The following is a 23,301-nucleotide window of genomic DNA, read 5'->3' as shown; positions in this document are numbered from 1 at the left end:
GTTGGCGAATTTACAATCTGCCTGTAAAGTCGCCCAGAGTAATCATCGAACAAGCTAACAAGCAGATTGTAAACATTCTACCGAGAAAAGTTGAAAGCCGATCAACTTTACACGCTACACGCCGGCGTGTGGGCCTACTGCGTCTGCGCAGTAGAGCGCAGTAGCAACCTCCCGGTAAAAAAACGAACTACGTTCTGTCAAAATAGTCGCTGGCTTGTGGCTTCTCAGCGAATGGAAAGTTTTGTGTGTCATCATCATAATCGCAGTAGCTGAATCGCCCGCTATTAAATTCGCTAACAAACAGCTCGTAAAGTAGCTCAATGTAATTGACGCTTAGCCATGTGCTCTACTAAAACAACTAAAAATAATTACCACTAACTTTATATTTAACACAAAAACAATAAATTTCTGTATGAATGTAATCAGTCAAATCCATTTTTACCGGCAACGCTTACAAAAAATATTTAATTCAGCCGTAGAAATTCTATCTTACTCTGACGAGTCAGATACAAGCGACCCGAATGCTTACTAACTCGCACTTATGGTTCGTTTTTGTTCAGACTTCGGTTTTTTCGGTTTTCGGTTCAGCTCCGAGTGATTAATTTATTTTTAAATATTTTCATGACCCAAGACGTATGACGGGTGCATCTACGACAACTGAAGTGGCGAGTAAGATCATGTTAACGCGCGTGTTTGAACATGTACCGAACCGAAAAAACCGATATATTTTTCGGTTCGGTTCCGGTTTCCGTTCTGACCTAGGGGCGGCAGGTTATATGAAAGTATGGTGAAGCAGGCTAGTATGGCGAAAAAGTATGGTGGGGCGGGCTGGTAATCAATTTGTGGCAAAATTTCAACGTTAACATTATATTATATGGGTACGTTATAATGACCAAAGTAAATCCTCTATGATGCCCTGATTTTTTTTTATCGCGTCGCTATTACTCGTAAGTTATCGGCTATTGTTGGCCTGCTTCATTCAGCTGTATGAGAAAGCCGATTTTTTTCCCCTCTTTTAATTTAATACCTCTATGGTTCCGACAAAAATAAATGTTTTTACAGTTTTCGGTTTAGTTCCGGTTCGAAGTCTTGGCTGTAGGTATGCATCTCTGTAGGAAAGTTGTGCCTATATATCAGTATTATTTGTTCATAAATAGATGTATCTTGGTGTAGCCTAGTCATAAGTTTAATGAGCTCTTTCGTTTTATAAAACCAAACAATTGAAATAATGATTAAGGCTGTACCTCAGTTGAGGCATGGTCTAAAAATATCGTGGCTAGGCGATGCGCGGATTGTGCAAATGACGCGTGCCGAACGAAATATAATTTGTAATATAAATCCAACATGCATCCATTTAATGTTCTGTTTATTTTTCTATTAGTAACAATAATAACATATACATTGTCATGTTTTCTTTTTCAAGTAAATGGGAAACGTTTTTTAGTCATCTTTACACGATTTAAGAATTAATACCCCCGTCGCCATCACGAAACAAATCGACGTGTTCACAGCTCGACGTTCGCTCTTCGATTGCCAGCGAGTCCAAAATTTCGTCGTACCCACAGAACAGATAATAAATAGAATACCGATAGGCGATACTTACTTAACATATTATTAAGTTTAACGAATACATAGATCAGATATTGTAAAACAGTTAAAATTAGGTTATCAATGTTATTATCGATTGATAATTAAGATGTCGCATTGGCGTCAGCAATAGATGCTGTTATTAACATATTATTATTGTTTCTAACTAAACTAACAAAACAATGTTATTTAAGTATGACGTCTTCACTTTATTGAGAAATATTGATTAGGTACCAAATTGTTACATGTATAATCTAGAGAAAAACAAAAATGCAATAAATAAGGTACAGCTATATCATCTAACAAGGAAAGTTTTCTAAGAGGTCAAATATATACAAAGCGTCCTGATGCACTAATTATTAGATACATATTGAAAATAAAACACTACTAGTAGGGTACTACATAGTGTTTACTTATTCCACATAATTTAATAATGCTTAGGATGTCTTTCGTCGGCTTCAAGGGGACATTCTTCACCGACACAAAATATACAATCTTACAACTTACAACTAGGGCTTCCAATCCCGGCATCCCGGAATCCCGAGCTATTTTCCCGGGATTGATATATATAATATATAATCCCGGGATTGATATGTATCCCAGGATTGATAAACATAATCCCGAAACTTTCGGGATTGATTTTTTATCAATGTTTATGGAAAATAAAATAAAAACGAAAATATAACAGAAAAAATACTTTTAATAACAAATAACTACATTAGAAAGAAACTGAGTTTGAATGACGTTTGATTTATACCCATGTGTAAGTTGCCGATTCATTTTATTTTTTCGAATAAATTAATAAAAATGAGAAAAATTGGAAAAAACAATGCTTCCCACTATTAACAAAGTAATTCCACCATGATCTCATACGTTTTACGGCAGTGTCAAATTTGGCTGACTAATTATATTTATGAAGTTGAAAGGCCATAAGTACACCATGATTTGCTTTACTATTTTAATTTTCGTTAACCTATTCATTAAGTCTTTACTATCAGAAAAAACAATCTCATATTAAATTCACATTATTATTTATATTACAATACTATTTACTCCATTAAACTTATGTATTTCCAAGATTGAAGGTATACAATATTAAGGTGACGCATCAGTGAAACGCCAAATAATTTCCAACTGTAGGCGCGACGAAATTTTGGACTCGCTGCCATTCACTGAGAGAATCTCGAGACAGAAGCACGTCACTTTGTTGCGTGATGGCGACGGGTCAATTAATTCTAAAATCGTGTAAAGATGACTAAAAACGTTACCCATTTACTTTAAAAAGAAAACATGTCAATGAATATATTATTATTGTTACTAATAGAACAATAAACAGAACATAAAATGAACGTATGTTGGATTTATATGAAAAATAATATTTCGTTTGACAGGTGTCATTTGCACCCGCGACCCGCAGTCCGCGCATCGCCTAGCAACGATCTTTTTAGACCGTGCCTCAACTAATGCATGGCCTTAACAATAAATGTCTTAAATAGTATAAATTATACTAGATTTATTTTTGGCCGATTTTATCAATGTTATTTGTAAATATAAAAATTTTATATTAACAATGGAAAAAAATGCCAATCCCGGGACCAGTCCCGGGATCAGAAATTTTGCTCGGGATTGGATTCCCTACTTACAACTAAGTATTTATACTAATAATTAAAAAAAAAAAATAAGCGAAGGAATAGGTGTTCTATTTAATTAAAATCAATGTCTTCAATAATTAATTTTGTCTATAAAAAAAATAGTAAAATTAATACGTGATGTTGAAGCGGACGAAACCAGTCATAATCAATATTAAATTATGTGTAATATAGTAAGTAGTATATTATTGTATTTTATTTTAATTAATACAGTGCCTTTCCACCAAGAATTTACAGTCAACACCATTAAGTGATTACAGAATTTGTTATGGCAATTTCCTTCGATTATTTACACTTAGTAATCAGGACACACTAATGATAACAACACACTAAATCGATTTCCAATAGCTCACTGATGATATAAAATTGAGCGATGAGTTTAAAATGTGTATTTTCCTAAACATTTATACTTAGATATTATAAAAAATCATTAGATTTGTATTTGAAATAACAGCCTATATCGAGGTATGTATATGTGATTAAGTGTCATATAAATATATTTTTTAAGTCTTAGTCAATAATATTATGCTCAAAGGTTTTAGGATTCGCCTTTCAAGCCTACTGTATTGCATACATTTCGCTAGACGGGTCTGAGGCCACGTGACTTCAAGGCCATGCAAAATAAATCAGAATTCTTAACAAAATAAACGTATACATACAATGTTGAAGGCAGATGGCGGTGTCGCATAATTTTTACCTTCGATATGAATTCAAAATACAATAAGTACTTGAATATTCTGACGACAGGTGGTTCTGTTTATTTTTTAACACTATAATGTCTATTTTCTTAGAAGGCTGGCTTTAAATAATCATTCTGGGTTGTTGCGTTAATGTTGATGATGATTTTCCACGGTCATCACAACTCTAGTGAGTGATAACAACATGAACGATAGCATTACTGCCTCATGTAAACAATAAATCAAACTATATCAGTGGCAAATTAGCTGACCCATTCACAATAGTGTTAGGAAACATTTTGTCATAGTATTATTTACTTCTATGCTTAGTGCATATTTTTAATTATTATTTTTTGATAACACACTCATTACGAAAATGGATGACTTAGGTTAAGTTGGAAAACATGATATTATATTGAGGCTATCGCCGTTTTGACCTTTTATGGTCAGAGGAGTAGTGAGTTTTTATAACGCCCAGTGTTTAAAAATAATTTATTATAATAATAATTGTAATTGCAGTATAAAAGTGAAACATTAATCAATAAAAGAAGTCATTTAATATACTATGTTGTAAGTATAAACAGATTTAATAAAACAAATTTATGGAATTTAATTAAGTAATATTAAAATATGTTAAACTTAAAGTTTGCAGAAAAATCGGCAGCCGCCAATGAGGACCAACCCTTGCAGACGGTGATATCCCGTGGGGGTAGGCATATTAATTGTCGCTTGGGGGCGGCAGTTACTCGAAAGGCAGTAAACCGAGGAGAAATATAGTATATATCGAAATAGCTACCTAAACTTGGCATCTATCTTTCTTGCTCACCGGATGGTCCCAAAATGTATTAATTAAAATAAAAGGTTTAACAGGACTGTAATTTTTTTTTTCGGATTCGCGATGTCTAGTCTACTTCCGTTGCCCCTCGACGTCCTTGGTGACCAGAAACGATACGCGCACGAATGATAAAAAGTACTGCATAAAAAAATGAAGCAGGATTTTGGGCGCTGCCCAGGGGCGGCATTTTGTCTAGGGACTTTACTGCTTGCGGAAAGCAAACAACTACAACAACGCAACAACCCGTGGCTTCTTGCGATCGTGTGTGGCCGGCGTGCTATTCCGTTCGTACATACATTATATTTTGACATATAGCAGGCATTTCCAACTTTAAGTAGGCTGCGGACTACTATTTAGTATCAAAACTGGAAGTGATCTACCACACTCTCACATCGCCATTATTAAACTTAAACAAACGTATTACATTTGGCTGAGGATACTGAGACATTACAAATTAAACAACATTATTTGTCTTTCATCGTAAGAAGGAATAAAATTACTCAATTTCTCGTCATGAAATTGATAAGTGTGGATTTTTTTGTGCACATATCGTCACATCTTCTCTTTCTCCCACTCCTGCAGCAGATCATGAGTGATGCAATACGAATCATATTATGAAGTCACGCAGGCTTCCTCGTGGTTAATTTCAAAACAACTTTCACGTAAACTGAATAAGGAAATAATAATAGGAATGGTTACTGTTTCCCCTTCGAAATCTCAATATAACCACATTATATTACAACTGGATATACAAATGGTTAACATTTTCACATTTCGATTCATATGGGTTATATGGTACGATCCACCAAATCCCGCGATTGGCGCGTTGGACAAGCTTGGCATATAATTTCGTTTTTGTAGTTGCTTACGGTCTAAACATATGTAAAAAACCATTTAAGGAATATAACGATTATTTACAAACATTTAAAATAATAACCATTTCCATGGACATTTTACTAAAGTTATTTGGTGTATGTTAAAACAATAATCAACGTCTACCTAATAAACAGCACACATTGCCCTGTCCTAAATTCGTGCCTGCTTTAAATAGGTTTATAACAATATCGAGTGCATTGCACGTTCGTTGCAGGGGGCATTTCAAAAGACCCTAAGCGCGACCTTAGATGACCCTAAAAACCTTCAACCACTTGTTTTTTAATCTTGTTTATCTGCATGTACTCTACCCCCGGGTATGTTTTTAATGACAGCTAAGATACAAGAAAGGCATTTCTTCATATAACTATTGAACTTTGAACCAGAAGGTAATTCAAGTGTGTGAATGATTTAAATCGGTGTTTCCCAAAAGAGTACGCGAGGTAAAATTAAGGAAAAATGATTAACGTGTAAAATTTAATAGTTGTAATGCTGCGATAACATTATGATCATGTCACGTGCTGTCACATGCTGGTTTCGTCACTCCGCAGAATATTTTGAATGATCACTATCTCTATGAATTCAATTATGGAAAGTGCCAACTCTAGTTTGAGTGGTTCACAAGCATAGTGTTCATTCAATCAAGTTCATTCTGATTATTTTTGAGGAAGCTAGGTTCAAACACAATATTTGAGTATTTCTTATTCTGCAAGGGATTGAAAAGATAATAAATTTTACTAGTATTACTCATTTTCATTCATAATTCATGGTAATTTCAATATATTTGAACAGTTTCTACGTGTGTCCACGTTAAAATTACTTGCGATATTGAATCCATAGGTAATATTTTGAACAGAACCCAACCACCAGACCATAGATAATAGACGTAAACACCAGACATAGATAATAATTTAATACAGAATAGTGAGGTGACCTCATTGTTGTTCTGGCGATTTCAGCAGATTTTGCCAACTGATAATGTTCGTTTAAAGGTTCAAAATGTGCTACGGGATGAGACCATCATTCTGATAACATTTTAAGTACCAAGAAAAATTACATTAAGACACCTTTTCCCGTAGCAACAGTTTACTGTGACAGCACATAACGTGTACATAATGTATTTGAAGCATAAATGGCATAAGTAGGGCCCGTCATATCAAAATTTTGTTCAAAAAGCATCTAAGTATACTTTTTTGATGGCTCTAGGGCAGGGGTCGGCAAACTCTTGAACCAAAAGAGCCAAATATGAGTGGCACAACGGTTAAAAAAAAATTACGCATTCCTTAAACCTAATGTGTTGCATTTCTTTGGAGAATGTGTATGTTTGGTATGTTACATGTAGTTTTTAATTTCAGGCGCGACTCAAAAAAATTCTCATCTGTTATTTGGCTTCTCTAAATGCTATTTATGTTACTCTTGTTTGAAAATGATTGTTCACATACATATTATTATGTAGACTCGAATATGAGTCCTGCTCTAGGGCATAGGCTCAAGGCAGAGGCGGAGCGTAGTGTCTCAGCCGGCCCTGGGTTCTCTGACGCCCCGTGTGAACGATACTTTGGCTAATGGTGTAGGTAATTTTATATGTACACGTTCATTTATAATTCGCTCATGCAGGTCTGGAATAGTTTTCTTTTTGTTATTCTTGGTTAGAATTGATACAGTTTTAAGAATTTTAAGAACGAATGTGAGTCCATGTATTGCGTATCGAAACATTTATTAATTTGCAAGAAACGATATATCTCCGGATCTCCCGATACGATACCAATAGTAAGTAGATAGGTACCTATCAATACGTTTTTTTTTTATATGACAACATCGCTAAGTATAAATTATAAATTAATAACACGTATTAGGTATTTATTAATCGTTTTAGTAATATGAAATAGAGTAAGTATGGTTAGTTTAGTTTAGCGTGTTTAGACAAATAAACCCATATCAGTTGTCCTCCAACGATAACTGGCTTTGTCTAGTGATAAAGCTAATTTGATTAGGTGTACTATAATATTACATTCTTTATATATTGGAACTTCCCATTAGTCAAACTATTCTATTTTGGGATAGAAGTTCACCATAATATGTCATTATTCATTTATTGTGTTGGTTCGACTATAAATATCTCAAAATCCTGTCATAATATGAACTTTTACAACATTTGCAGCGATACCAGAACGATTTTAGTACCGCTGAATTGGTTGGTAACTATGGTAACATTAATATACCCTGCTTTGGCAATATTGTTTAATTTGTGTTTTGATGTTTTACTTTAGTTACATACTGAGGTAAAATATTTTGATAGGTAGGTATCAGAGCTCGAAATAGACTGAAACGCACAAAAATTCCCGAGATGAGCTAGGTAGGCCATATAACAAAAAATCGAACACACTTATTTTACAACGTTTTTCTTAGCTCGTATTCTTATTTGTCCGGTACAAATCTTGCAATCGATTTTTAATTAACTTCCCGACTAGCTAGACATTTGAAACTTTTAGAATATATCAGAACACGATGCCAATGCATTTTTTTAATACTTTTAACCATCTTTAAGCAGAATTGAATTCATTTTCAGTTAATTCCGTTTTATATGAAAAGTTATACCGACACCATTATTGGTTGCTCGGGGTCTGGAGTCCTAGCAACTAAATTATTAATATATACGTGTGTTACTATGGAAATCAATATGACATGTCAAGTACAAATTTTTTTGATCGTTTAAGCTAGTCAAGTCAAGTTTATATTATGGTTCAACAGAAAATTTAAAAACGTCGTATACCTATAAAAAGTTCTTTTTATCTTGTAATTATTTATAAATTATATACTTAATACATAATATACTTAAAATTAGATGGATATTTTAATAATCTCGAAAAATTATCAAGTGCTCCGGTTCGTAAAGTTTTCCATTTCGAGCGCTGGTATGTACCGTTATTTCGATTAAATATTGTACATAATAATTAATTTAAATTATGATTTATTCAAATACTTTCGGTAACGATCGATCGTTGTATTATGCAGAATAAATGATAATTTTAGGTCACACTCTTTTAAAGTTATTCTTATCAGCTTATCACAAACGTGAAACAAGGAAGGACATAATAATATGTCAGTAAGTGCTCGATTCTTTAAATACATTTCTGTTATCATCAATAAGTAAATAAAAAAACGTTATCAGTAAATCACTAAATACATATGTATTTACAATTTTGTATTCTTAGTGCTGAGATTGGAATAAAACCGATTAAAAATCGATCAATATTATTGTATCTAGTTAATACTTAAGTACCTACGTAATTATTTTGTAAGTAAATATTTACTAACTTCATTACCAATCTAAGTAACCCACCCACTTGATACTTCGCCATATTTATCTGATACATTTAGACCTATAATTATTTTGGATAGAGCCAGGGCTCGAAATGGACCGGAACGCACCGGAGCGCCGTTCCGGGTCGTAAAATCGGCAACATTGTCGTTCCTTCTCGTTGAAAAAATAATTTTACCATTTGAGCTACAATGGCCATAAAATAAAAAATATAACACTTTTATTTTCATAAAAGACACATAAAATTTGATAACTATGTGAATATATTCAGAAAACTAACGAGCGCTCCGGTTCGTAAAGTTTTCCATTTCCAGTGCTGGGATAGACCTAAACTAAGGAAATAATATCAATTAAAATTAATCACAATATTTAATATCTGCTTACCCAATACGTATAATTTAATAACGATTATAATAATTATAACTATTACAGCTTTTATCAGTTTCAGCCCTAAAAGGACATTTTTTATAGGATGGTTTTTTTACAACATGGAAACACTTCTGGTTTTAGTATCTATTTATTAAGTTAGAGATTAATCAATAATAACAGAGAATACTTCAAAAGCTATACGAAAATAGATTAACAAGATAAGATGACTCGCTCGACCAAATAACCAGATGAACTTGCCAAAGAATTAGTTCAGTTCAGGTAGGTATCACATTTGACAACTAGATAACACACTTAACACTAGAAACGGATCTCGATAGTGTAAGGTGCTTAGTTTTAAGATAGTGGACACGTATGATCAAAAGCGCCAGAGCTAATCAGACTAAGCTGACTGGTTGTAAAGCCTCAACGACATTGAGCTACTTTACAAGCTGCTTGTTGGCGAATTTGAAAGCGGGCGAGTCAGCTAGTGCGATTGTGATGATGATACACAAAACTTTCCACTCGCTCAGAAGCCAACAAGCTAGCGAGTTGAAACCGTAATTTTTGGTACTATTTTGACAGGAAGTATTGAGTAGTTCGTTTTTTTACCGGGAGGTCGCTACCATCGCTCTACTGCGCAGACGCAGTAGGCCCACACACCAGCGTGAAACGTGTAAAGTTGACCGGCTTTCAACTTTTCTTGGTAGATTGTTTACAATATGCTTGTTAGCTTGTTCGATGATAACACTGGGCGAGTTTACAAACAGATTGTAAATTCGACAACAAGCAGCTTGTAAAGTAGCTCAATGTCATTGTGGGTTAAGACTGTGAGATATAAATTACGGAGTTAACATAAGATTAAATCCTAATCCCTCTACATAGCGCTTGTGGCGTTCAGTAAATGAGCAGCGCCATCTGTGGGTCTCTTTTAGAAGTCATGGGGTTACACATTGTCAATTGGCAAATTGTCTTTCTATCATGATCGCATGGCCCCCACATCCTGCAAGCGGGCCCCGGGCTACGATCTTTGGCAGCCACCCCTACATACCGCTATGGTTTAAAGCAGTGTAACGTTATACAGTAGGATTTTCTAAATGGTGTTCGAGATAAAATGAAGGGTATTGCAGTGTATTTTTAGCGGTTTTTGTATTTTTGAATATGTACATCCACTTGAATTATGGAGTTATCGAGTAGCGACAGTAATCAAAAATTGGATCACACAACCACAAACAGCTCTGCAGGCGACTTTTTTACTAAAGAGTAAATTTGTAATGTGTTTATCTCACATATCTGGTCGACCCACCACACCGGGCCACCCTCTGATCCCGGGCCCTCAGGCTAGAGCCCTGTTAGCCTCCCCTTGTGGGGGCCATGCATGATCGTCATTAAATTACATCAATATATTATTAGTCAATGTCTTTCCACCAATAATTGACAGATAAGAGACAGTGTTGTGCTATTAGGGGCATCTAGCGACAGAATACAAAGCATGTAATGTACCTAATACAATTTACTGATCATTTATATTTTCAGTCTCACCTAAGTACGTACCTATCTAAAAAAAATGTGTCCATACCGAAACAGTGCGTAAGGCGCTGGCTTTTCATCCGAGAGCTCCGGGTTCGATCCAGGTGAGGCTACAATATATTTATGTGATTTTTTCAAAGTTTTGGTGTTTCTGGTTATTTCACTTATATTACTATAAATACACTACTGCCATTGTACCTACATGCCTGTTGTCGTGCTAAAAAGAATATATTATATATATTTTTAAATATATTATTTTATATTTATTTTAATATTTAACTAAGTATACTTACTAAGGTACTTAAATAAAAACATTTAAAATGTCAAGTTTAACACATTTAATTTATTTACAATAATCAATGTTTTTAAAATTGAAAAAAACATATTAAAACTGTGAATCATTCCATTTTTTTCTAATATATTCAAGATACCTGCAGTCTTATAGAGCTACCTACTTATTTATTTTATGATAAAAAAAACTATAAAATAATGTAATAATAAAATGAAAATGTCGAAGGAATGCAAATTTGAAAAACAGCTGTTTTTCTTGAATACAAAAGAATAAGTATTAGTTTAAGTGTTTAAGATATATTTTGAATAATTGAAATAATATGCAAATTATCAGTAAATCATATGTTTTGTATTCTGTCTCCAGATGTCGCCGATAGAACTACAGAAGCACTGTACATAATAATAATAATATTATCTAAGTACTGCACTTCCACCACTAATCAAAATAATCCTTGGTAAAAAGACAGTGGCGACATCCATTGGCAAAACAAAATACTAACATTATTCAGAAAACAATAAAATAATTATGATAATATTATTTATTGATACTGCTTTATACAGAAGTTTATGTAAAAGTACTTACATGACATGAATATAAGGTCAACCACATGTTTTTTATGGCCTTCTACAGTCTACACTCTACACATATGTTCAAAGTAAGTAGTAGGTAAGTACATCAAAAATAGATGAATCAAATGGCTTTACTTAAAACATAAAACTCGTTTGTTTAAAATAACGTACTTATATATTTTTAAATTTTAATTAATTTAAGTTTTGCACTAATTCAATTGATAATTTTTTTACAATCTGGGTTTCGCCTTTCGGCATCTTCAGGCACACGGAATACAGTTAATTCTCATTTATATAACAAATTAATACTTACAATAAAAGAATGTCAAAACCTTATTACTACGTCAAAGCAAGTATAATAAACTAGACAGCGACTTCTATATCAAAATATACACGTCACCGCGGTCGTTTTTCTGGAACTAAAACCCACCTTAAGCGTAAAGTGTTCAACCAATGTATGCTAACAACACTCATATATTACATGTGAAACATGGACTCTTAATGTAAGAGAAATCCGAAAATGAGGTGCATCTTGGCGTGTTCAGAAACTTGTACGTATGCAGTTCGCTTCGTTCAGAAATATATGGCCGTATATTAAAGACCGTCCAATCTCTCTGGGTCGTATAGTAACTACTGACATAAAATTAATGTCTAAATAAAACAGGGGTCTTGTCGGTTTACATTTTACAGGAAGCCAGCAGCAAACAAATTTTGAAAATAGCTGATATACAGGATTATTTGTTAAGTTAGGTTTTCATTCTTGAATTCATCAATTTTGTCAAAATCAGCTATGAAAATTGAATTAATGTTCATATTGAGTCTAATAAAATTGGAGGCCGTATAGTATACGGTCATCTCTTTCTGATAAGAAAGCTCACGGCGAACTGTGCCAAGGTGTAATGTTTTACGTACAATTTACATGTAACCGCATCTTGGGCATAACGTAATATATCACAATAATCAATAAATCACAAAAGAAATCAATATATACGGAAGCAGACAAGAGTGCACGGTGTGAAAGAGGTCGCTAAGCAGATGAAATGGCAATGGGCTGGATATATCGCTCAGCGAGTAGAAAACTGCTGTCATACAGTGAGGCACTAAACGCCCACAGGGATGCCCTAAAACCCACTGGATAGACTAGCTTATAAAGTTCGGTGAATGTACGTGGCAGCACAGAACTAATAACCGAGAAGAGTGGAGAGAGCTAGGGGAGGCCTTCGTTCAGCAGTGGATCGAACCTGGCTAAATATCGCCAAAGTTTAAATGAACAACCTTTTTCTGTTTTAGTAATAATAAACCATTGATGTAAAATGCTGGATGTACCATACGCTTTTTAAAATGACACCCGATTTTCAGCGACTCGGCCAAGCGAATGCCATAAACAGTGTTTTTCAGAAACTCTTAGTCACTATTCTATGCACAGAAATTAAGTTTTACAGCCCTTGTAATACGGGTGATCGAGAATCCATTATAACGGTCTTAACGGATTATACCTACTTACAAGGAAATATTATAAGATGATATTCGTAATATCTTCTTTTGTGGCACAGTTTTAAAATGCCATTTGTATGGAAACTACTCATCTAAGTAATATATCAATGTAATAATTAAACAATCAAATTGACTGGATAGTGATATAAGCTAATGTATTATTTTATGTTTGAGTGGTGTTATGCTATGTTTCCTTTATCACTATGCCAATAATAGGAAAAAAAGCGTTAAAACTGTGTTTCTTATCTACCAATTCTTTGTTCTGTACACTTGGCAACAATTTCAGAAAATTAACCGGTGTCACTGTGACATCACCTGTCATCGTATTGAATAAAAAACACAATACTCTTGCTGTCAGTACGTACCGTAGGTAGCACTGTGCTATTATTATAAGCCAGCAGAATCGTCGGAACTCGTCATTGTATTTGCTATGTATTATAAATCCCCATAGAACATACTCAATCAAAGTATTGTCACTAATGGTAACATAATTCTAATTTTTAGCATAATATAATCTAGTAATGTATATACGCCTTTGTTTTCAATTAAAACTAATTCAACAAATTATAATATTTGATGACAACAAAACGTAATAAACATTAGGCATTGATACCGGAAATGACTTTTGTCGATCGCACTACTCTTCTTCTTTTTCGGTCATGTCTACCCAAGTATCCCTGTCTTCTTGCATCATTCCAGGTCATGCCGGCATTCCGTAGCGCCGGCGTATACACTCTGTAGATAGTATTTAGCGGAAGGACGCCGGAATAGGCAAATCAGGTCGAAGTTTTCTTCAGGTGTCTGCAGCACGTGACCGAGCAAGGTCTAACATCGCCTCTTCACTATCAGCGTGATGAAAAGCTGCTTGATTCGCTCTCTTATCCGTTGTAAACATCTGTTTTCGAAGCTCAGTATACAGTTGCTTTGAACGGTACTCGTAAGGTACCACGATTCACTATTGTAAAACAGCACCGTCATAATACAAGCTTCAAAATGATCGCATCATAGTCCTATAGAAATTGAATCATGAAAATGTATAAAACGTTTGTAAAGCAGTATGATTTCATTGGTATTATGTAGAAAAGGTAGAATTAATTATTCATATTTTTATTTCCTTAACCACATGAGTTGTTTTCAAATTAACCATTTGTGTTGCAATAATCAGTCTGCCACAGGAGTGAGTGAAAGAGAAGATGTAAATGGCCGCACTTTAAACTCTTGCTGTCGAGCAGTAGGGGAATAGTTTGACAATGAATGCCGAAACATATAATTTTGACAACTAATGGAAAATTGATAAATCCTTTATGAAAGATAACAGTTTTTTTAATTTGCATAATATAAGACATTTGTTAAACTTGAAGAATGTCAATAGTAGAGTGTATTAGATTATTACCAGTTTTGATACCGGATAGTGGATTACAGATTTGAAGTTGGAAAAGCCTGATATACATAAAAACAATACAATAAATTATACATTTGTTTGATAAGAGGTTCATTAGCTTGAATTTTATCCAGATAGATAATAATAATTATTGTTTTTGTCAATAATAGTGTTTATCATAGATAAGTGCATAAATACGAAGAATTCATGATGCCAATTTACTGGTGATGAATTAAAATTAATTAGTGGTTAGAAGAGTATTAAAGAATGGTGTAAAAAAGTATTAATACCAAAGCCTGAACAAAACCGAACCATAAGTGCGAGTGAGAAAGCATTCGTCATACTTCTATTCTCTGCAATATGCGTTAAGTAAGATAGAATTTCTACGGCTGAATTAAATATTTTGTGTTCACATCAAGTATTGGTTTGGATGACTCCAGTCATTGAAAAACTGCAAGCACATATTTCTTTTGTGTTAAATATAAAGTTAGTAGTAATTATTTTTAGTAAGTAAGGAAGTAATTTTATATATAAACTTTATGTGTATTATAATATGTATGTACGATAGATATACATATTATTTCTTAAATCAGCATAAAATGCTTTGTGGTTGAAAATTTTTGTTATCAGCGAGTGATACACATATTCAAACATTTGTTCGTTAAGCCAGTATCGAGTTATGTACTTATTCGTAGTATGAATCATCAAACTAAACAAATTCGTCGCGACCTTATGTAATTCTATTTAGTCCACATTCTCAAAAAACAGTACCTAACTCAACTGTCAGCAACGCAGCGTGCTTGTCGCTTTTAACTGCTATTGACATCTGCAGGCCATCTGTCTAATGCACAGCAAGATAATCACAGTTACATCTTATTTGAAAACACCGCAAAAACATACCAGATAAAAAAATCTTAACATCCGGACAGGCCTCGAATCTGTATCCATCGGATTCAAAAAAAAATTGGCCGGAATCCGATGGATACAGGTTCAAGATCAGTTACCGGCAACAGGCGTTCGAAAAAAAAGTCCAGATAGATAGGTACTTAAATCTTAAATTATTGTGGTGATGTACGATCACGATGATAGATTCATAAAATCGTTTATTGGCTGGTTTCTTCAGGCAAGGAATTCAAACTGCTCTTCCCTTATTACAGATATTACGATTACATAATATGAACATCAGAAAGGTTACAAAAAAAATGTTATACATTTGACTTGAGGAAAAATCTATAATTAGTTGCTCGGAACACACATCTTTTTGGGGGCGTCCAAAAATCTTTGTACACAGGTCATTGTGGAATAATCAAAATTGAAAACCATTTGTGGTTTTAAAAACCGATAAGTCTGCATTTGGTTAAAATCTAGTAAAAATGGGCATTTTATTCTTATTTGAAATTATCGAAAAAGAAACTAATGTTAAAACCAATAAATGATTCAAGCTTGAAATATAAAAATGTCATTTAAGTACCTACGACAAATATTGAATAGTGGACTTCATCCGAATTTGGAAACAGTTGTGTCAATTCACTTGAGTCTAATTTCTAAGGATTTGGAAAATTTTATAAATTCTTTAAAATTCATTCCTATTGGTCGCCATAACAACTTGCATATGCAATTGCTGTTATTACCTAACTAAATGGCAGCGTTCCGGTACATTTGTATGAAACAAATACGTTTCAATGCCAATGATTAATATTATGTTTCAGGCGTTAAATTTTAATTACACTGTAATACAATGGCAACATTTCCAGATATTTTTACTGAATTCACTCTAAATATGCAGGAAATTGTCCTCTTCAGATATACCTATATAGGTACTTACTTAAGTAATTATATATTTGCAGTTATAGGTAAACTTATAATGATATGTAGAGTTGTTTCTGATAATTGGGCATTTTCGCCAAAGTTTGTACATTGCGTTTTTGGCATGTCCCATGACTTTGATTGATTTTTTCATAGTTATTATATTATAAAATGTTGGAAAGTTATGTACTTTTAACATGCAAATTTATTAATTTACTCTATTCAATCAGTTAAATACAACTATCTGACCTGTATATATTTTTAATTGATTATTTAGATCGAAAGGTAGTGCGTTTTTACCATGTCCCACCCATAAATTCAAATAAACAAAGTCTGATTTCGTCATTAATTTTGAGTGTGTAAAATTAAATTCGTAGTGTTTTCAACAGCTTACATTATATATTTTTGGAAAATATATAGTTTTTTCGTAAATTTGTACCAATATTGAAAAAAAATCACGTTTAAAGTGTGTCCCAGGATATTTGAAAAAGTGGAACTCCACATTCCGTTACCACGATTTTAGCATGAAGGCGAAAAATTTTCACTATAAATATGTTTTTTTTTAATGTAGCAACATTTTTGTATAACACTGATCGCCATGTACACTTTAAATTGTTGGTGTGTGTCGGTATCGCTATCGGAACAGGTTGCTTTCTGGGTTGGTCATTTAAGAAGTTCCACTACTGTTACCACGATTTATAAGGTAAGAAAACACATATTTCTATTTCACATACTACACATATGGAGCTTATCTTTCATACTACAGATATAATAAAACATATCGCAGGTTTAACAATAAAACTAAGCTAAATTTTGGCTTCAAACACTTCTGAAACAGAATCCGTTACTTCCACTCCGAAACTATATTGGTGGTAACGTATATGTGGAATGTAAAAGTAACGAAATGGCATGCATAAAGTTGGGTTTACAGTGTGTGTTTAGTTCTTCATAGATTATAAAAAAAATTATTTTGTCTGTTCGTATGAAAAACAAAAATATTTTCATTAAAAAATATAAAAAATAACCTGACTATAATATAATAATATAATAAAGATTAAAAAAGTATGTGATATGTCTGAATACGCAAAAATAGCGCACATAAAAGTATGGAGATAAAAAAAAACAACAGAAGGAAAAGAAAAAACACCAGACTGAAATAATTGCGAGACAGGCACTGGCTCTGTCATACTCTTTCTGTTATACGCCACCAAAATTTTAAAACTTCTCCATACATTTTAGGCATAGAAATTTATAAAAATGTATGAAAAAGTATTTTTTTGTCACGTTTAACAGAAATGTGTACTCGATTAGATTTAATACCTAGAACTGTAGGTATTCACGAAATGTCAGAAAAGTACGTCTTGATTACAATCAACCTGTATAGCTACATTTTATGTTGATGAATACAATTAAATTTCAAGACAACATAAAGTCGAACTTGGTTATTACGAGGAAGATGGGACCGACTGAATTTGCTTGTTATAAGCGTTACTCGTTATATCAGAGAATAGGTATTTTTAAATGAGCATGTCACATTACACAAAAAGCCGAAAATAAAAAATTTGGAAACCATCGTAAAAATCCCCGAAACGAGCATGGCATTCATAAACTACAAAAGAAGTTGTTTATTGTAATTAACGCTGGTAGGTACCTACGGACTTCACAAACCTTGGATTTTTCAACCATATGCGTGGATACTTTTTTATTATTGTCGGTGAAACACCAATAAGGTAGGTACTTAGACACTTTACTAGTGTCATAAACGTAATCCGACCCCGGCGGCATCCTGTCCAATCGGATTTTATTGCTTAGGGTCGAAATGTTTTAAAACGGTCGACACATTAACAGTATTTTAGCTCGGTATATCCGATAAGTTGCTCGTTATAACAGTGAAAGAATTAAATGTATGGCGAAAATCATAAACCAATTGTCAACAAATGTTTCGTTATTACATCCGAGATCTCGCTATGTCAGAGATCGTAATAACCGAGTTTGACTATAATTATTTTCGTAAAAGTTATATACTCCGTGCCGCGCTAGGAACTCGCGTCTGAATCCCTTGCTGATTTTTTTTTTCATATATTGTTAATTTGCTTAAAAATATTTTTTATCTGAGTTACAAATAATATAAATGCCAAATAAAGTTATGGTAATGTATAGTGTGTCAAAATTATTACCTACCTTATTTTACAAGTATTGTGAAATTTATTATAAAATATGTCTATTTTAGTGATTAAGTTTGATTTGTTTTGTTATTTTGACGCACGTTGAATATTTATCTGTCTATCAAAAAATTCAAATAAATTTCATAAAACAAAAATTTGTTTTTATGGTAACATGTAACTTAAGCTTTACAAATTACACTCCGTTACCATTTCGTTCCATTCCGAAAATGTCCCCAAAAAAGTTGAACGTTAACTATTTTTCATTTGATTATTAAATAACGAAACTTATTTATTTTTCCAATAAAATTTAGTAAAAGTGATTATTGTCTTTAAAAAAATAGCAGAACGAACATTGATTGGTTTTTTCAAATACTAAAGGAAAAATGCTCTGCCATTATAGACATAGGGTAACGGAGGGGAACGAAATGTGCCCAAGAATTAAAATTCAATAATATTTTTTGACTATTTGTAGTTTTATTTTGAAGTGTATGGTTTTTTTAATCTAATAGAGCTCTTTTAAGTGATAAAAAGTGTTTCATTCATGTTTTAAAAGCTAAGTTTCGTAGTCACGGAACGGAAACTTATTATGCCCAATTTCATAATAAAAATGATATAAATATTGTATTAATCAATATTTTGCTGAAAAATTGCTATCACCAATTCAGCAATAGAACAAGGAATCTGCTAGCTATATAAAAATGGTTAATTTGAGTGAAAAAATAATATTACCCAAATTTCAAACATGTACAAACTTTGGCGAAAATGCCCAATTACTATCAAAGAAGTTTTACTACCTAAGTCAATATTTTATTAAATATGTATGAATACGTAATCAATTATTATAGATCCACCAGATAAGTTGTCCGGTGAGTGAGGTCGCCACATGCTAACATTTGACATATCATTTAACACTTTTTATACTGTGATGAGCTTAGTTCTAAATTTGAACATCGGACGATTTATGATGCTTATCTTGTCAAAAAGACAACATATAGACAATTTTTTTGCAAACATGGAGCTGTGTTTTGCTTTTTGGTATCAGTATATTTTTGTGACTTGTGAGCCCTGGGGCCTTATGTTGTAACTTGCGAGTTGAAGTTGCCCGGCGACATGACGTCATATGACATCATTGTGACGTACTACCGGAGTGAGTCAATAGCATTCGAGAAATTAACGCCAGTATTAATCATTGTCCCCATACACAAATAGGTGTTTTAGCATAATAATATCTATGGTGAGCCGAGTGCATTGGGCGGTTCGCCTCGATGAGTGTATTAAGCTTACGTCACAATTACGTCATGTCGTCGGGTGACTTCATGTCACAAGATATAACATAGGGCACCTGGGCCTCAACTTAGTATATATTGTCATGCTAATCCATAGACGATGTGTACGACTACTTCAATTTATATGTGGCATAAAAATAATACTGCAAATGCAACCGATATTATGGGCAGGATAACTTCAGTAAAATGTAGTTATTATTATTCCTAGTTACTTCAAGATTTGCTTTATTTTAACTTTGGGATATGATGATAATTAATTATTATGAGACGCACGTTAGAAACACTTTACAACTTGTCAATGCACTGCCTGTATATGTTGACGTATTCAATGATGTGCTATGTTTATTAAGGAAAATGGGTTTTATGTGAGTACATAAAAGCCATTTAGTATACCTAAAATTATATCTTTTTTCTCCGACATATGTCAAAAAAATTGGTAATTTGTAGGTAATCCATATTGACTGCTTAATCTTCAAACCAGCTAACTGCACTTTTAAGAAAAAGAAAATAAGATTTTGATGGTATTTTGTTATAAAGCATGTTTTCTATGCTTACACAAAATTTCAAATTCCTAAACCTATAAATAAATGCGTTATCGTTCTTCACACAAAATAGTAAACTGCAGGTGCCAAATTTCCAATATCAAAAATGGAACAACTCCGCTCTTTATATATAAAAGGAAAGCTAAAATAATAGTGTATTAATTCATAGTGCAGCGATTTGTAAAACAAAAAATTCCATGTGTATTATTGAAATTGTTAAATTCCGCTCGATAGTTAAATTATTAAGTTTTTCCTCCTTCCTGAACAATTTGTCCAAATGGAGTTAACCGGTTTGTAGTTAAGCAGTCGAATTGTCATTGTGGTTAAGGTTTTTTGAGAGCAAAAACCAAACCAAAACCTAACACAACCTATGTATGTTTGAGTTACAGTAGATTGTTTGGTTTTGGTTTGGTTTTTGGTCGCGAAAAACCACAATCACAAAAATGATATGGAGTAAATACTATAAAATTACCAAAAAATTGCATAATAGCATTCTTTTGTCCATCCTTTTTAACTTTTAGATTACATTTATAGTAAATATACCGCAGATGCCCACATGGGATTTTATAACTTTCTTTTGAGACCAAACCAAACCTAACCTACCCCAACCTAATATAATCTTAGTATATTGTGATAACGATCCATCAAAATGTATGAAAATTTCAAAATTTAAATTAACAATTATTGGATCGAAAAGGATCTGCGCGGACAGAAAAGGGTATTTAATATAATTGTCTACATGGAATAAACTGTTTTCGTTTAAAAAAATTATAAAAGCTCATGCGGGCATATGCGGCACAATTACCACATTTTTATTAGTATTATTTATTATCGACGGTACCTATCCATATTTTATATTATTAATTATATTGTATATATTATTTTTCTTTAATTAAAAAATATATGGCGTCGTGGTATATTTTGTCAAGCTATGTAATTATTAATAAATGTATTTGAGCAAGACAATATAATATTATGTAGTCGCTCACCGATGCGCCGCTTTCCTGTAGTATTTCCTTGCGACATTGGTGAGCTCCCCGTCGATGAGGACGGTGGATGGCTGCCTCAGGAAGTCCCTCATGTAGCCGGAATCGGACATCTTGAAGAGAGCACGTTTATTCAAGCTGCAAAACGATGCAGCACTGATGTAGTTAAACGTTTGACGCTGCAACAACAGTAATCTCCCCCTAACAAGCACCATCGAAGATAGTGTTATCACCGTGTTTACACAGTACCTTCCAATCAGTGACGTGTTTAAGAGTTAGGCGTACAGGCCCGCAAGTATCATTCGCTTTGTTAGTTTATCTAATATGCAGTTTGATATCAACAATGCAGAAGGATACACGTAAATTAACGCCTTGCAAATGCAATACTTATTTTTAATTATAACTACTTTCACTTATTTCTAACACTAGAATAATTATATATGTCTTGCACTAATGGTATTATTAATATTAAAAAAGCAAGCGGGGAAAATTATTTAAATCTGCATCCATGGAATCACTAATCTATAAAATAAAAAGGAAATTAAAAGGTTTGTTTTTATAACATATAAAATATAATTTATGATTCAAATATATAAAATAAAAACTCAATATTTGAAAGGGTTAAATCTACTTAAAAGATTGATGTTAAAACTAATATAAAAAATAATTTAATTATGTAAAGAATATATTTTGGTTATATTTTGGAAAATATCATTCACTTATTAATTATTAACAATTTTCACTGAAATATCTATATAAATTTAAAGCGATATAACTAGGCAGGTAGGTATGCAATTATTATAATATAACACAGATTAATTTTATGACATAAGTGATTCAATGGTTTTGAATATAAAAATATTATTAATAATAATAAAATTAGAAAGAAGCAATTTAGCAGATATGATTTTAAAACACTATTATGATTGAAAGGTTCTATTTATTATTATTAAAATAACGATATTTCCGCACATCGAAAAATATCGTTTCTCAATAAGATTGACGTAATCCAGGAAAAGAACGATGTTTTTCTTATAGCTGAGGTAATATTGAAACGGGTGACAGTCGAAAGAAACAATAGTTTTTTAGTTTTCATTCAAAATATCTTGAATTTTCTGTTACTACTGGTATTGATAGGTTCCGAACGGACTATTGACTGAAAACCATTTTTATACTCGAAACGAGAAACTCGCAATCTACTTTCCCACTTTCAATTTCGCTCATGCAAAGCCGAAATAAGAAACATTTTTTTATGTGTCACTGTCGAAAGAAAATGATGTAACTTTATTGTATTTACATCTAAAGCGGACAGAGCATAAAAACAATACTTGACGTACCAAAATTAACACAGATGTCTCCGAGTGTAGGTTGACAACTGCAAGAAAACTTACTATTATTTTTCAATGAAACATTGAATTCTAAATGAAAAATTGAAACAAACGAAATATTACTGTGTTTATTATTTGAATAGGTGTGTTGATAATAATTTATGTTTTGGCAAAGCATTTATACGATAAATCATTAATAACGTCAGCTGACAATTAAAAAAAAATACTATCGTTTTCCGAGAGAAATTTTCATTTTCATGACTATTTATTGGACACATTACCCACCGGGGCCGCTGGCATCGCTACTTATATTTTTTCTTGACACATGAAAACTGCTATACCGACATGCTACAGCTATACAGTGTTGCCAAGTCAAAATTTAAAATTTCAGTCGAATGTGACAAAAAAATTCAGTAGATTTGACAAAATATCAGTAGATTTCAGATTCTGAATACCTACTCATTGAATGACCAATTCTTTTCTGCATTTTCAAAAAAATACACGTAAAGTGATTAACGTCTCGTTTTTTTTGAGTACCTACAATACCGCGTAAGGTAATAAACGTCTCGTTTTTTTTAGAAAAAATTCAGAAAGTTCAAAATAATTAGCGAGA

General features: G+C 32.8%; 1 protein-coding gene across 4 annotated transcripts in view; it reads right to left on the bottom strand.

Moving 5' to 3' along the window:
- The window catches only part of Nt5b (5' nucleotidase B), a 167,932-nt gene extending 145,113 nt beyond the window's left edge, over positions 1 to 22,819 (bottom strand). The window contains exons 1-2 of one of the 4 annotated variants that reach the window (XM_085942188.1): positions 22,698 to 22,819; positions 21,364 to 21,498 (exon numbers count right to left, since the gene is read on the bottom strand). In XM_085942188.1, the coding sequence (XP_085798314.1) occupies positions 21,364 to 21,473 (110 nt within the window). In that variant the 5' untranslated portion in view covers positions 21,474 to 21,498; positions 22,698 to 22,819. Of the gene's footprint in view, positions 1 to 21,363; positions 21,883 to 22,482; positions 22,667 to 22,697 lie in introns of those variants that run through there. The other 3 variants (XM_085942176.1, XM_085942175.1, XM_085942189.1) reach the window with 3 other exon arrangements.
- Between the last annotated feature and the right edge of the window lie 482 nt (positions 22,820 to 23,301).

The sequence above is a fragment of the Rhyacophila brunnea genome, unplaced genomic scaffold, assembly GCF_057557595.1.
Source record: "Rhyacophila brunnea isolate RB1 unplaced genomic scaffold, BYU_Rbru_1.0 scaffold_14, whole genome shotgun sequence".
Classification (NCBI taxonomy): domain Eukaryota; kingdom Metazoa; phylum Arthropoda; class Insecta; order Trichoptera; family Rhyacophilidae; genus Rhyacophila; species Rhyacophila brunnea.
This window is presented reverse-complemented; position numbering and strand designations above follow the sequence as displayed.